This window comes from Ammodytes marinus, assembly GCF_949987685.1.
Source record: "Ammodytes marinus genome assembly, chromosome: 15".
NCBI classification, from domain to species: domain Eukaryota; kingdom Metazoa; phylum Chordata; class Actinopteri; order Uranoscopiformes; family Ammodytidae; genus Ammodytes; species Ammodytes marinus.
This window is the reverse complement of record NC_137219.1, coordinates 24599578-24615710: the sequence shown is the minus strand read 5'-3', so window position 1 is coordinate 24615710 and position 16133 is coordinate 24599578. Positions and strand designations below refer to the sequence as shown.

General features: G+C 42.9%; 1 protein-coding gene across 5 annotated transcripts in view; it reads left to right on the top strand.

The window, feature by feature from the left end:
- daam2 (dishevelled associated activator of morphogenesis 2) overlaps nt 1-16133 on the top strand; it is a 110505-nt gene that overhangs the window by 74063 nt on the left and 20309 nt on the right. For 3 of the 5 annotated variants that reach the window (XM_080042306.1, XM_080042303.1, XM_080042304.1), the window contains exons 6-15: nt 7471-7804; nt 9106-9216; nt 9515-9618; nt 10131-10197; nt 10340-10457; nt 10957-11095; nt 13730-13753; nt 14324-14382; nt 14542-14726; nt 15237-15536. In XM_080042306.1, coding sequence (XP_079898432.1) covers nt 7471-7804; nt 9106-9216; nt 9515-9618; nt 10131-10197; nt 10340-10457; nt 10957-11095; nt 13730-13753; nt 14324-14382; nt 14542-14726; nt 15237-15536 — 1441 coding nt within the window. The remainder of the gene's footprint in view (nt 1-7470; nt 7805-9105; nt 9217-9514; nt 9619-10130; nt 10198-10339; nt 10458-10956; nt 11096-13729; nt 13754-14323; nt 14383-14541; nt 14727-15236; nt 15537-16133) is intronic. The other 2 variants (XM_080042307.1, XM_080042305.1) reach the window with 1 other exon arrangement.

Here is a 16133-nt window from a genome sequence, read left to right as displayed (position 1 = left end):
AAAACGGCCACCCCTCTCTCCCTCCCTCCTTCCTTGCCTCTAACATTTCAGAGGCAGCTGGGGCCTGCTTGTGAAGAGGTGCCCTTGTGCCCCACAGCCTGCTCTGAAGGGCCACAGGACACACACACATGGTGGGCATGCAGGGTGCCAGTCAAGACAGCACAAAAGCTGCATTGTCAGCAAGCCACCCACTGTTGTCACTTTTACCCGCAGGCTGATTTTATTATAAGCCATTGAAATGATAAGGTCAGGTCACATGTTCTTCTCTGTGTTACTGTGTATGTCATTATTTATTTATTTATTTATTTTGACAAGTTTGATTCTTCAGACATCCCACCTATCCTAGTCATTTCAGGAGTTTTTTTCCAAATTGGTGCTGACACTGCAAGCCAGGTCAAATCTTCCACATCCGTGTATCAGTTTGAGTATCAGTGATACTAGGCATTCATTAGGTTCTTTTTCCTAGGGTGGTATGTCTGATTAGTTCATTGGAAAATAGCGTAGGGTAAGAGTTAGGATCCCTTTAAAGGTCAACTTATCACATCATAAGGGGAGAAGCCACGCCCCCCATTACCAACCTAACACTACCTCCACCTGTGATAAGCACACCTCCAGAAACCCCTGAATATAAGTGTTAGATTTAGGGCCAATCAGAACAGAGTGGGCTTTTCGGGAGGCAATATGTTACTTTTAAAGATCTACTTGTGACTCTTGTTGAACCTTTTGGTCTTGGTTGTCCTTCAATTTCGAGCAACTAAACATATTTTGTCCCTCCAATATTACTTCATTTTAAGAATCTTTGGAGGATAACAGTTCAGACAAAGCTAAAAATAGGCATTGGGCCGATCAGGTTCAACAGATCAATATCTGCATTCATACTGACTTTAATAAGAAGATCAGGTATCAGCCATGACATGATGAATGTGAGGAAGGTGTAACTCAAGTAGGCAGGATGACAGCTAGGTTTAGCATTAAACATTGACAACAACAGTGCGAGCGAGCAGACAGCAGGCTGGCAAGCTGTGTGAGTTACAATGTGCTTTGTTTACCAGAAAGGGTTTCATTTATAGTTCCCTAACCAATTTAATGGCCAAGATGTCTTATTGCAAATATAAATTTGATTAATTATAAACACATAAACCCCCGAGACATTTGGGAAAACTGCCTTCATTTCTAGCTTATGTGAATTAATGGCTTATCTCATTTTCCCTGCCAGCAGTTATTGCTTTGTTTACCAGCTGTCAAATGGAGCTTGAAACCAATCGGGGGCCGCGGTTTTATGTCAACACGCAGAATAGCTGAAACTCAACTGGAATGGGCATGTGTGAGAGGGCCAATATACAAACACATACTGTTACCGCCAGCCCCTGCCAGTGTATAGTCGAATCAAATCTGCACACAAGTCTGGTGTACATTTCGATTTATCTTCCAAATATTTAAATAGGTATGTGTACACTCTGTGTGCTATTTTAACTACATCGTTAAGTGTTGCTTACATTCTATTCACACTATTTACCTTAACGACTCGTGCGCACATCTGCACTGATGTCAATGTCCGTGCTGATGAGCGTGCCGTGTGCATTTTTGTATCTTGAGACGTGACATTCCTCAACCGCTGCTATTTCCGGGGGATGAAAATATTTGCACGGGCACACAGGAAATGAAGCTCTCCCCCCCGGGAGGTCACTGAGGCTATACACTGCTAGGCCCACAATGCACTGCAGTCTTACTTGTCAGCAGAGCACATCGCAACGCTTCCCAGAGACAGCTCTCTGGACAGACAGTGTTTCTGCTAAATCCCTTCCAGCAAGAATATTGACTGGAAGTCGACTGCAGCCGTCTCCTGTGTCAATAAAAGCCCCTTTGGACCATTCGCTACTGCCACATTGCAAATGTGATCCATCAAAACATTTTCCCCGCTGGATATCTCAAAAGATTCCTGCCCAACAGAGAATGAACTTTATATAGTGTTTTGGAATATTAGCGGTATAGCACACTTTACAGACTCTTGGATGGAGCTATGTTTTGGCTTCTTTTACAGCTGGATTGCTCACCCTGTGGTTCCTTTTAGGGGGATATATAGAGAGAGAGATGAAGGTCGGTGGGTGGATTCATATATGTGTTGGAATGAACTGATAGAGAAAGGGGAAAAGGTGGTGTAAGGAAAGTGGGTTGTTGATCCCCAATAGATTATAATGTTAAAGTTATTTACATGTTTTTATGTTGTGTTTATTTGCAGAGGGACATGTGTGTGTGTGTGTGTAGCATAAACCCATGCCAACCAACCAATGCCAATGCACTTATAGCCAAAGCTAATTTGCAATGCCTGTTCCTAGCTGAGCTTTTAAAGGAATAGTTCAGCTTTTTTTTTAAATGTTAGCTTTTTTCAGTGACTTTGTTGTGGTTTCACCTGTGTGGCTAGCATCCTGTTAGCTTGATGCACAGCCGAGTGCCCCTCACTCTGTTCCAGGTTCAGCTCCTGTGTGCTTGTTTATTCTGGGTGCATGACCTAACCAGTCCACTCAACCGCTCTTGACTTTCTGCACTCCTCAACCTTGTTAGCCGACTGAGCACTCTGTAGCGATTTGTCAGAAACAACAGTAAGATCATGCACACCTCACTGAAGGTAGAAGATGTAAGTGAGCTTTGTTGTATTAGAAGTCTTCCATAGCCAGAGCCAGCATGTCTTGGTTGGCCTCGCAGTGTGGTCATGTTTGGTTGGGCCACCTAACATAAGTGGGGAAAGCTCTATAAACGCAATGGTCTGTCCCCCCTTGAAGGTCCTGTGTCCCCACCGCTGTCTCCTCAATAACTTGGAAAAACATTGTAACCAACCATGTGTGTTTGGTTATTAAAAGTCATTAGACCAGGGAGGGGTTTAAGTACGTTACCTTAAGTGATTTTGTAATTCATCAATAGAGATATTGTGGTGTAGACAAACATGGCTTTAACGCATCTGTATTATAAGACCGCCGCCCGGGGGGGCCTATGAAACCTCTCAGCAGTGAGTGATGCAGTAATATGAGTGGTCAGGCGAATGTTGGAGTTTAACCGTTGACCGCTGCTCTTTCAAAACGAATAGGTGCGAATGTTCCTCAATTCAGCAGGATGCTTATGTAGCAATAATAGACACTACCACTACCTTACATATCAATTTACATGCCATTTACTGGGTTTCGGCTTAGTCATGTTTTTTTTTTGTTTTTTTTACCTATGCAGAGGAACAACAAATAGTATCCTTAACCATAACCCATCACAACGCCATACTTTTAAATAAATTGCTAAATGTGACTTTTACTCGTATTGTTCACGACAACTGCTTGGCCTGGCTCAGCTTGTCAAGTCTGTGTGTTTTGTCCGTAGGATGTAACAGATGTAACTTCAAATCAAGTCAAGCAAAATACTTGAATTAAAAGAGAATACTACTTGTTTTTGCCAATACATAAAATACACGTCTTAGTAAGTATAGTACTAATAGTCATTTTTATTTTTATTTCTTTGGTAGTGCAGAGAGACAGAGGTGAAATGGGGAAGAGAGGGGAGTGACATGCAGAGAACGACCGCGGGTGGGAATCGAACCCGGGTCTGCTGCTGGGCCCGGCCCAGGGGGGGGGGGGGGACGCCCTACCAACTGAGCTAAGGGCGCCCCAAGGTTCTGATTTCTGTGCGTGTGCATTTGGTTCAGTTAACTGGTTACAGGAGCCATGGTGGAAACATGGCCCACTTCATGCTATGTCTCACACACATTCACAAACATAAACTTCTCCATGTGCATTTAACGATACCATGCCGTGATATACTATACACATCACAGATGTTCTCCTTGGCCGGGCCTTTTATTGTGATCTGTGTTATGTGTGTGTTGCTGCCCTTTGTTCAACTCTTTTTATTTTACCAATAGCTATACGCTGGGCCTCACATCAGGTTCAATTTATTTGAGTAAGAGCCGCGGTGATATCATATGACTTCCCTTCTCGAGCGGCGCAGACACCTCAAATAGTTTAAAGCAGCACCTCTGAATCACCTCCCGGGCCCTTGTCCACACTCTGGCCCCCTTGTGTGTGTGTGTGTGTGTGTGTGTGTGTGTGTGTGTGTGTGTGTGTGTGTGTGTGTGTGTGTGTGTGTGTGTGTGTGTGTGTGTGTGTGTGTGTGTGTGTGTGTGTGTGTGTGTGTGTGTGTGTGTGTGTGTGTGTGTGTGTGTGTGTGTGTGTGTGTGTGTGTGTGTGTGTGTGTGTGTGTGTGTGTGTGTGTGTGTGTGTGTGTGCTTTGATAGGTTTGTCTGTTTGGGGCTTTGAGACAAGAATGAACACTGGACTGTCTGCCACACATGGGTCATCCATAGTTCAGACAGACAGGCAGACTGTTTTGCCTGCGCCGCGAAAACCTCGAAAAGTCCACACGGTTTTGAATGAAATTCTGAATTTAAATCTGAACATCTGGGTTGGTTTTCTGCACCGTCCTACTCCATTTAGAACATCGTCTGCCTTTGATTGTGGGATTTTTACACTTCTAAGGTCAATGTGCATTAGATGACCATAAAGGGGCTTTAATGCTGCTAACTAACAACATTGGCTATCATAAAATAATGTCATATAGAATAGATATCTAAGAGTTTTGCTTGAATTTCGATCTGGACCAAACATAAGGTTTCTTTAGAACATCCTTGGCCTTGACTCAACGCACAGCGCAGTAATTTTTGGCTCCACTGTCACTAGTCCAATTCCAAGTTCTAGCCCTCACGTCTTTCTTTTGTCTGTCTGAAGATCGTGTGTGTGTGTGTGTGTGTGTGTGTGTGTGTGTGTGTGTGTGTGGTTGGCTTGGGCCACTGTATTGTATGCAGCAGTCGTTGAGCTCTCGCTGTTTTAAAACGCAACCCCAGTGGCTTTTTGAGTATGCAGTGGTCGTTCCAAAAAGAAAAAAGAAAAGATCCTGAATGTCAGCGGATGGGGAGAGTTTTGGAGGAGACTCCAAAGTCAGAGGAGATGGAATCCATTCTGATTTAAGTGCTCACTGGAGAGAAAATGAAAGCTTGTGGGGGAGTAGAGGGAATAGTTGGACGCAGGTTTTTTGTTAGCTGTATGGCGGATTAGTCGACGTTGAATGTCCTTCTAGGGAACCATGCACATGTGTTTGTGTGACTATATTTTATACACGAAAGCATCCGTACTCTTACTTTTTCCTGCTCACGCACTTACACACGGTTTACGGTGCATGGGATGTGTGCTGTGGGTAAAAGCCAGCAGAGCAGAGTGAAGCCGTGAGTCCTTTTTGAACCCAGACTCCAAGAACAACATTCTCTCACCCTCTGCTTTCCATACATTAATCACAAGTATGTAAGGCCTTCAACTATGAAGCCCATCTTTCTCTCTCTCTGTTTTAATGGTGGCCCCACAATTCACGACCAGTCGCATGGCTAAGTCATACTGCCTACTCTCTGCTGGCCAAAAGTCTTAGTCACCATAACACAGTAAGATGTGTAACTTTAAGGTGAGACACTGCAGGGGAATAGGATCAAATGTTTGACTTCACACAGTGTCTGAGCCTGCCGTGTCTCACCTTAACACTCGGGTCACGTCTGCCTTATTGCGCTATAGTTAACAGTGTCTGTGTTACATCTGAATCAAGTCATCTCTATTATACTGGATTTATTTTTCACCACCTGGGTGTGATGAGTGCAGGGCCCAGAGACCACAGCTTAAACAAGAAGCACATTGTCTTGCTGGAAGATCTTGTGTGTGTGTGTGTGTGTGTGCGCTCTGTGAATCCAAATGCATCGTCAAGGAAGGTTGGCTTTATGCATGCATGTTAGTATGATCTCATCCAGGCACTGCTGGAGATCAGAGGATTATATCTCTTTGAGAGATTTACTGGTCTTCATGCCAGGTAAAGAAGTGTGTGTCAGTGTGTGTGTGTGATTGTACAACTAGTTTTGTGAGAACCAGTTTCAGTTTTAGACGTCGAGAGTGAGGACATTTTTGAAAAGTGAGGACATTTTGGCCGGTTCTCACATCAGGACAGGCCTTTAAAGGAGCTGTTTGAGGGTTAAGACAAGGTTTTAAGGTTCAGGTATGAATTAGGGTTAGTATGAGGGTTGAGATTAGGCGATTAGTTGTGATGGTTATGCTTAGGATAAGGGCTAGGGAATGCATTATGTAAATCCCTACAATCGTGTGTGTGTGTGTGTGTGCGCGTGCTGGGAATCTGAGACCGATGGTTCGTGAGCATAGGGAAGAGTGATGGCCTCGATTTATAGGAAAATCATCTTTTTTGCGTTGTGTTTTTTTCCACGGCTACCCGAGAGCCAAGACAGGGAAAAGGAGGAGATGGAACTTCTGACATGAAAACAATGTATCTGTTACAACAACCAGCAATACATTATTCCAACTCTCAGACCCTCTCTCTCTCTCTCTCTGGCATCTCTGGCTCCATTTATAAGTCCTTCATTTGTTTGAAATAATTTATGGGAGACTATCAGGAATCTTGAGTGAGTGGGAAGGTCATTTAGAATACAGCCCACAGTGTTCTGACTAGATGTGACATCCCTCTGTGTTTACATGTCCTGCCTGTCAGCCAGTGAGGAGGTGTGGAGAGGTTAATGACTCGCTGCTCTCTAATTAGTTCAGCTCATTTGGTTTGCCAGTAGGAGACCACATGAACTTGGGCTGTGACAGTGAGAAAGTTTCACATTTTAAAGGAGCTCTTTCTTCTTGTTCCGTGGCCCTTTGATGACTTTTGTCTGGATGTGAACCTTAGAATGTTTTTTTTAAAAAGATTCCAAATAAATACATTTGAAAATTAGTCCTAAGATGATTATTTCGATGTTTTAAACACAACCCTCAGTGGCGTTTTGAGTATTCAGTGGTCGTTCCAAAAAGAAAAGAAAAAAAAAGGAAAGAACCTGCACTCCACTCGGCGGAGCGTGAATGTCAGCGGATGGGAGAATTTTGGAATCCTCCCTGCAATTAGGAAAAATAAAAGTGTGGGATAGGCTATATTCGGCTGATTACCGATCAAGCTCTAATTTTTTACCATTCTTTTTTTTCCATCTGTTTGCTTTGTTAGAATTGCTGCTTTTTATCAGTTTAAAAACTGGGGGGGGGGGGAATTGTAGATGCCTCCTTCAGCTGTCCAATATTGTGATGTGGCATTTAGTGCAATTTATGTGGTGTTTTGTGGATGCAACTACAGTACACAATGAAAAGTACTATATATCTGACCACCTTAATAATGAATCTGTACCGGGGAGTGCTGGGGGTGTAGTGGTTACAGCCACCCCTTCTTGTTGCAGAAAATCCTGGTTCGATTCTGGCCCTGGTCGTTCTTTGCAAGTCATTCCCCTCTCTGCCGCATTTTATATCTATCACTCCAAACTGTATAATAAAAGCAAAAATGACAAATGATCTTTGAGAAACGGTCAAGAAAAAAAAATTACACTCATAATTCTGATTTTCCATCCTTACCTCCCACCAGGTTTGTGACGCGCTTCATCGAGCTGGACGGGCTGACCTGCCTGCTGAACTTCCTGCGCAGCATGGACTACGAGACGTCGGAGAGCCGCGTCCACACCTCGGTCATCGGCTGCATCAAGGCTCTGATGAACAACTCGGCCGGCCGCGCCCACGTGCTGGCTCACCCCATGAGCATCAACACCATCTCACAGAGCCTCCGCACCGAGAACGTCAAGACCAAGGTGGCCGTGCTGGAGATACTGGGGGCCGTGTGCCTGGTGCCAGACGGACACAAGAAGGTGCTGCAGGCCATGGCTCACTACCAGAAGTATGCTGCGGAGAGGACTCGCTTTCAGGTGAGGGAAAGGGGGCAACCTGAAGAGATCTTTTATCACTTAAATAGTCGGGGTGATAAAATAGCTTTGTGAGGCAATAATGGTGAAGGTGTTTTTGAAAGAATAGCTTTGCACACTGCCAATGACTTCACACTGGAAGAAGTTGAACTATGGATAATGTTAGTTGGGGCCTAATGGGTTGTGCAATAGCTTCACAGTGTTCTATGTAGGGGGGGGGGGGGGGGGGGGGGGGGGCTTGTATTGATGTGAACTTTGTTTCTAATACAAGTTTCCCCAAGGGGACAATAAAGTCTAATTCAATTGAAATGGAGTTGAACTAGAGCAAAAGCTACCCTAAGGGAACAATTGATTTACTAAAGCTGCTTAGATGAAGTAGTTCAAACTATTTTAGAAAAAAAGATCAAATTGACTAAATAAACATGTGGTATGAAATTATAACAAAACAGTTCAACATGCAAAAACATGCTGCGAATTAGTTCTTCAAAGGTTATACATAAACCAAAAAATAACATTTACATGGTCAATGGGGGTTCCATTAGAGAAGCAATGGTAACATTTCCAGAAAATAAAATGTAAAAAAAAAAGTAATTTAACTTGTATCACTATGCAAATATGAACTAACAGCAAGCTATAGCGAAATGTAGGCAAGATAAACTACTAGTCTAATTACACTGAGTTGACTACTCCCCAAAGTTGAATGGTGAATCACCCCTCATGGTTAAAACATACTTGGGGGAACATGGGGCAGAACGAGATTATGGGAACGGGCAGACCAAATATTTCTGAGAAAAATGCTCAAGTAAATCAAGCTGTGGTCATTTTTAAGTTGTAGCCTGCCCCTCAGACGGCTGGCCTCTGGCTAAGTCAACACTGTGTCCATATTAAAGGCAGGTGAGGACATTCAGAGTAATGTGTTTGTGCTTTAGTGACTAGCAGGACTGAGTCAACAAGCCACGTCTCACACACTAGGTCCCCCCAGGGGTTTGTGGGTATATCATGCTATCTCAGGCTAAGCTAACACCACAGGAGCTGAGTGATTCACAACTTCTGAAGGCCTTTTTCTAATGTTGGCACCAGCTATGATGAAGTATGTCGGTGGTGTGAGTAGTGTGAACAGTGACTGTGTGTTACCTGGTTCTATTCAGCGTTATACTAGTACAACCTTTTCTAAATCGAGATTGTTTTTCATTTTTTTCATCTCTGACCCAGTTGCTATGTGATGATTTTTGTTCAGAAATACTGTATATTTGAAATCCATCCTGCTTGCTGAATAACGTTCCCATGTGCCCCTGTCCACCTAGACGCTGCTGAATGAGCTAGACAAGAGTACGGGACGCTACAGGGACGAGGTCAACCTAAAGACTGCCATCATGTCCTTCATCAACGCTGTGCTCAACGCAGGAGCCGGGGAGGTCAGCATACAACACACACACACACACACACACACACACATGCCTTTAACATTACACACTCTAACACTCATTGTACACTAAAACCTCACTGTTGGGTCAGTATATGAAAAAAAAAATTTAAATATGATTTTTTATTATTTTTTTGCATGGGTTTTAACCATTCATACATAGCTGAAGCTGAGTAAAAAAATTAAAACTTTAAAAAAACTTTCACTTAATACTGTGTGAATGTATTTGATGTCCCATTGTTACCACCTGTCTCATCATCGGTCTTTATTGTTTGTTCTTTTATCACTAGGACAACTTTGAGTTCCGCCTTCACCTCAGGTATGAGTTCCTGATGTTAGGCATCCAGCCCGTCATCCAAAAGCTGCGGGAGCATGAGAACGCCACTCTGGACAGGTGAGAGGGAGAACCCATCAGCAATCAAATAATCCTTCTCTGTAATACTATGTACACATATTGTATTAGAATCAACCATTTTTCCCCTGCACCTATTTTCTTTTCTTCCAGTTATTTAATAAGAATGTATTCTGCATGAATAAATATATATTCCTTTGGTTTGTCAGAAGTTATTTCACAGTTGTACACGATGTTATCCTACATTACTTCTAGGTCTGAGCAAGAACCATGAACGTCAAACACAGATATAGAACATTGTGTATGTAAGAGTGTCTGAGAACCCAAAATAAAGTAGCGTGTTATTTTCTTTTGCGGGGTTCTTAAACATGTAATTGGTTCAAAATTGTGTCTGTAAACAATGACCCTACAACTGTGAAAAATGAAATGCTTAATTTCTTTTGTTTTTGAGCTGTCAAAGAGGGACATTTTTTTCTCCAGGACCCTGAACACAACACAAGGGTCAGATGGAAATGCAGTAAACACTTCACCCTGACACTGTTCTCTCTGCCCAGGCATTTGGACTTCTTTGAGATGGTGCGGAATGAGGACGACTCTGAGATGGCCAAGAGATTTGATATGGTGAGTTAATACAATCTATCCACAATCTATTCACTTGTCTGACTGATGTCGGTACCCGTGTGCTTCTATGGTTGAGTCAAGCAGGTCACTGATCACACTTGATAATAATTCAAAAAACTCTTTCTTTCTTTTGTCTCAACAGACCCATATAGATACTAAGAGTGCTGGTGCCATGTTTGAGCTGATCAAGAAGAAGCTGAGCCACACAGACGCCTACCCCAACCTCCTCTCCATCCTGCAACACTGCCTGCAGATGCCATGTGAGTTCTAAACATACAGCCGTTCATGTATTGCTAGGTCTGGATTTATATTGCATAAATGACAAGATCATATTTCTGGAGTGCATTTTACATCATAGGCAAGGGATGGGTCCAATCCAATATCGGTATCAGGTCCACAAATTATTTTAACCATGAAAGAAATTACCATTGTCAGACCATAGCTATGTGATATAGCACATCAAAAATGATTTAGCAATGAACAAGTTGAGTTCTGATAAGCATGTTTTTAAATTAGAGTGGCTACGTTGCTTTAGCCTTTCTCTCCTTACACATAACTTTAGCAAAATAAAAAATAAAAAGTATAATAATTACGATATCGGACAGTAACGGTATCGGCCGATATCCACAAGCCAGACATGACGGAATCGGATCGTACTGAAAAAATAGTGGATCAGTGTATTTCTAATGATAGGCTTACGTTTGATCATTTCTAACACTGATGAAAGCTTACTGTTTGTATGTGTGACTCCTCGCCCAGATAAGCGTGGCGGTGGCAGCGTGCAGCACTGGCAGCTGTTAGACCGGATCCTTCAGCAGATCGTTCTACAGGACGAGAAGGGAGAGGACCCCGACTGTGCCCCGCTGGAAAACTTCAGTGTTAAGAACATCATACGCATGTAAGTGGACTCTGCTTATTCTCAATCAAAGCAGACATGCCTCACAAGGGCAGGATACTTCTGCCCATTGACAGCCGTTTCCTATTTCTTTGTTTTAATGCATATCTGTTAGGAAAGCTGGAATAATGCAAACACTAGTCTATGAGTGCGTTTCCAGTACACATGCTTTCATTATATTTAGTATGATAGAAAAAGATTTAGGACGTCCCAATTCCTGATGTCACCCAAATAAGCGGAAGTCGGCCGCAATTTTTTGTGTGGAAATCGGCAGCGTTTTTGGCGATTCTGACCCACAATCCACTGCACACTGTAAGTTACGTCACATCAACTGAGCATCTGAGTGAAAACAACAAGCAATGTGATGGATATTTAAATACATGAGTCAAGTTCAAGGCACAGTCTTATAATGAAATACGTTTTATGAGTATACATTTGTCCCAGTTGCATTCATACTGCATGCATACTACATACATTTTTATGGATAGCTGCATTATGTAGTGTAGTCAAAAGAAAGAGTATGCAATTTGAAACTCAGTGTATATATACGTCTACATTATGTGTATTTCTTATCATATGATAATAATATAAGTGGTGATCCAGGCCGAACATTAAACTGTAAATCATACTATTACAGTGTGTAGAGTGTTACTGTAAATGCACTGTGCCATCGTTTGAGTGCTCCATTTCCTCTTTTAAAAAGCTTCTCTTTGTCCTCTGAAGCTGCAAACATGCTCTCAGTTCTGGAAGAAAAAAAAAAAACCTTGTGGGTAAAATGCATTCACTCCAAATGGTTTGTACTAAGATCAAAGACGTGTCTGATATCACCATTATGCACTGTAATACATAACTGTGTTACAGTATGTCGGAATATTCATGGCACAGCTACAAGGCGCGGAGAAGGCACTTGGATATACATGAGTTATGCACCAGAGCTGAAAGAAAACATTCATTGTACATCATAATTCAACTCTTTCAACACTCTTGGCCTGGCTGTTTTTTTTTTTTTTTTGTATTTATTTTGGAGCTATTGTGACCAGTGATGGGAGAGGAGAACATGATTGCTCGGGGGGAAAGGAGAGGTGAAGTAGCAGCAGGGGGTTGTGGGTAGGAATCGGAGGAAGAATTGGCTTTGAAAGGAAAGGAACACGGAGATCAAAGGGAAACCCGGCTCTAATCGCATTAAGCTTCGCAAAGGGCCGGGCCAAGTCAGCCATGTTCAGGTGCAGCGAGGCAGTCTGCTTGACAACATGGGGAGGGGGGGGGGGAATAATCATCTTAGAAAAGGAAAAATATAAGCATTATGACTTGGGAATATATATTGTTATGCATGTCAACACTGTCACTCTGAGGCATTAGTTTTCCTATATGATCATTGAGATTTTGCTGGGTTTGTGTTGGTCCTGACTTTTCAAACCAATCTGGACATGGTTTTAGCAGCCAAAGACTGCTGTATGTGAAGTAGAGTGAATGTAGTGTTTAAAGTTGGTATGCTAGGCCTCTGTCCATATATACACTACATTTGGTAGGCCTTTCTCCCACCAGTTGACTTTCTCTCTCTCTCTCTCTCTCTCTCTCTCTCTCTCTCTGATGTGATGTCATTCTTTTCTTTTCTTCTCTTCCACTCTCGCCCTCTTCTTTGTTATTTCAAAAAACCAATCTCCAGATCAGTGATGGATGTGTTTAGTCTCAGCGGTGAAAGAACCATCAAACATGTAGCGTGGTAAAACCTTGGCCCCTCCAATGCTATAGCTCCTGCTTTTGTTCACTTAATTCAGCCGCTACTACTGTTTGTGCAATCAGCGCACTTGAGCGTGATTCTTTTCCAGTCAGTGTACAGAAACGTGAACTTGCTATGCTGTTGCGAATAACGGCCCGGGCATCCATTACTGTCCTCCATACAGATTCATCACAGCGCCTGAAAAAACTATACCTCACTTCTACAGTACTGCCAAAGTCTTGTTGTGGTTCCATAAACTCTTAAGAAGAAAGTAAAGTATGCCTGGAAAAGAGGGCGCGTAAACGGAGAGTTCCTCATTGTTTTGGCCTCATGCCGGAGGTTAAACGGGTGAAAATGCACAGCGTGTATGGTGCTAAGAGGGGAGGGGGGGGGGGGATGCTAAAACAACTGTTAAAACAACTGGGAGACACAGGCATTCATCATATGCGGTCACCATGACTCGGACTACTCACACTGTGTGCCTGACCCAAGATGAACACTCTTGTACAAGTCACATTTTCCCACGGCCATGTTTATGTGATTGTGTCCTTCTGTTGGAATGAGTCGGGTCATTTAAGAGTCGCTTGAGCTGGAGTTAAAGAAGAAGTGATTTTATAACTAAGTTCAACCAGAAAGGAAATCAATGCCTGAGACTTGGCAGCAACTTAACTTATTACACTGCTGAGTATCACATTGTACATTTTGTTGTACATTAATATGCAATGACAATACAGAATCATTTAATTTGCTTTCCTCCATACATTATACATTGCCTTGTAGATTTTCTTGTGTGAATTGATTTACAAGGCATTAAAGTGTAAAGTGACTGTATTGGTATGAGCATTCAGCACTCTCTCTGTTCATCATACTCTGTGCCTAGTGACGCTGTGTAAACATGTGTATTCTCTCAACTCTAGCCAAGGCTTCCACCGATGCTCAAGGTTTCCAATCTTTCTTCATCTAGATTAATGTCTAAAAAAAACACTACATTTAACCAACTTGCCTATTTCTTTCATTCGATGTATTAAATGTTTCTTCCTGTTTTTAACTCCTCCATATAATGTGCTACTCCAATTTCCTCATTACCAGGAACACTCCTTCTTCACATTCAGTTTCTATCAGAACATCAGTGTTACCCTGTTTAACATCAAGCCTCAAGCTGACCAAAGTGCCAAAATGTATAACCCTGATTTATAATTGATTTCAGGTCTTATTTTTGCACTAATGTTGTTTTTTTGCAGCTTAAAAAACAGCTAAACTTGCTTCAACCCAGTCAATGCCTGTGATGAGTCCGAATTCCTCTCACTAGAATGAGGTCTAGAATTATTTTTTGATGCTCAATGGTTTTCCAATCCAGTGATTTTTTTTACATTTCCTCAAAAATGATCCAGCGTGACTTGGTTGAACTGCATTTGACCCCTGAGCTCATGCTTTTCTTTCTTTGCCAAGCTGTGCCCAGTGTAAGTGTGTGTACTTATTCATTCCTGTGTGTGTGTGTGTGTGCTCCACAGGCTGGTCAATGAGAACGAGGTGAAACAATGGCGAGACCAGGCAGAGAAGTTCAGGAGAGGTAAGACTTCACTTTGATTTGACACACTGCACTCTGCAGGTTGAAAGTGAAAATGCATCATTTAAATACATCGCACATTTGCCAGCCTGCATTTATCATCTTAAATATCCACCACCATACTAACACACTTTCTGCCCCAATGGTTCCCTCTTTTTTTAGATCATGTAGATATGCTAGCCAAACTGGAGAGGAAGGAGCGAGAGTGTGACACCAAGACCCAGGAGAAGGAAGACATGATGAAGACTCTGAACAAGATGAAGGACAAGCTGCAGCGGGAGGGAGTGGAGCTGCGCTCAGCCAAGGAGCAAGTCATGGATCTGTCCACGCGCATCCATGACATAACTGTGAGCAGTGTTAGCAAGCAATTCTATATATAAAATATGACAAGTAATCTGTTTTATGCATTCAAAGTTATTTATTTTTTACCTAAAGTAACTGTCAACAGGGCTAGGTTAACTGTATTACTGTAGCTAATGTTCACATGACAGTTTCCAAGCTCCAAAAAAAAAATAGTAATAATTGTTTTAAGCGGGTTGTAAACTACAACCTCCGCTCCTGTAGATGTTGCATACAGCTAGTTGCCTCATATTGCCAGGTGCCTTCCACATTGTTGTGACATTCCCTTGAAGCAGCATGTCCGAAGACGGATGACAATAGTAGAGCAGCCCCTTCCAAATACAAAACCGAATAACGCAAAATATGCTTTGTATCGTGATATACCATATCGTGACTTAATGTATCGTGTATTGTATCGAGACGTCCTTGCCAATACCCAGCCCTAATCTGAATATGACGTACTGTCAGTGTAAACACAAGATCTTAATCCTTTTTATTTCCTGCCTCTCATCCAATAGGGCGCCAGCGTGTCGTTCCCTGCTCCCCTCCCCCCTCCTGGTGGTCCGGTGGCTCCTCCCCCTCCCCCTCTCATGTCTGGCTTTGCTCCTCCTCCTCCCCCTCCTCTACCGTTCAGCAGCTGTCCTCCCCCTCCACCCCCTCCCCCTCCGCCCGGGGGTCCGCCTCCCCCACCCGGAGCCCCTCCCCTCTTCGGAGCCCCGCCCCCTCCCATGTCCTCCTCCTTCAGTACCATGCGCTCCAGGTCCCTGCCTCAGCCCTCTCATCCACTGAAGTCCTTCAACTGGGCCAAGATAGGAGAGGTGAGAGAACCAGACTACTCCGCTGTTGTGTCATAACATTAAAGCTATAGTGCCTAACTTCTTCTGCCCTCCATGAGGATATTTTTGAGTAATTATAACAACACTGTCGGTGCATCTACAGTACATGAAGTAAGCCTTTGGTATACGCCCAGGCTTTTTCTTAACAATAGAATCAACGATGACAATCAACGAACAATCATTTCTTGGGATTTTTTTGCCCTCCTGCGCTAGTGTCAGAGTGTGTGTGTGTGTGTGTGTGTGTGTGTGTGGGGGGGGGTGACACCAGTTTGTAAATACTGAGAAATACAGATAGGGTTTTGTGGACTTTTGCCGATGGCATGAATTTTGCCAACATTCATTCATATGAAAAGGTTACGCACTATAGCTTTAAAATTCATGTATTATTTTTTATGAAAGCCATGGTTGTCCAAAATAAACATGGTCATCCTGCTGTATAAAGACATGGTCTTTTAGCTGATATGAATGCACCACCAATTGAAAGCAGCTGTTCGTCCCTGGTTTGTATCGCACAAGTAACAGTAGTAGTAGAAGTGGTACATTCAATGTTTATCTGTCGCTCACCCCTTGTGTCCCCTC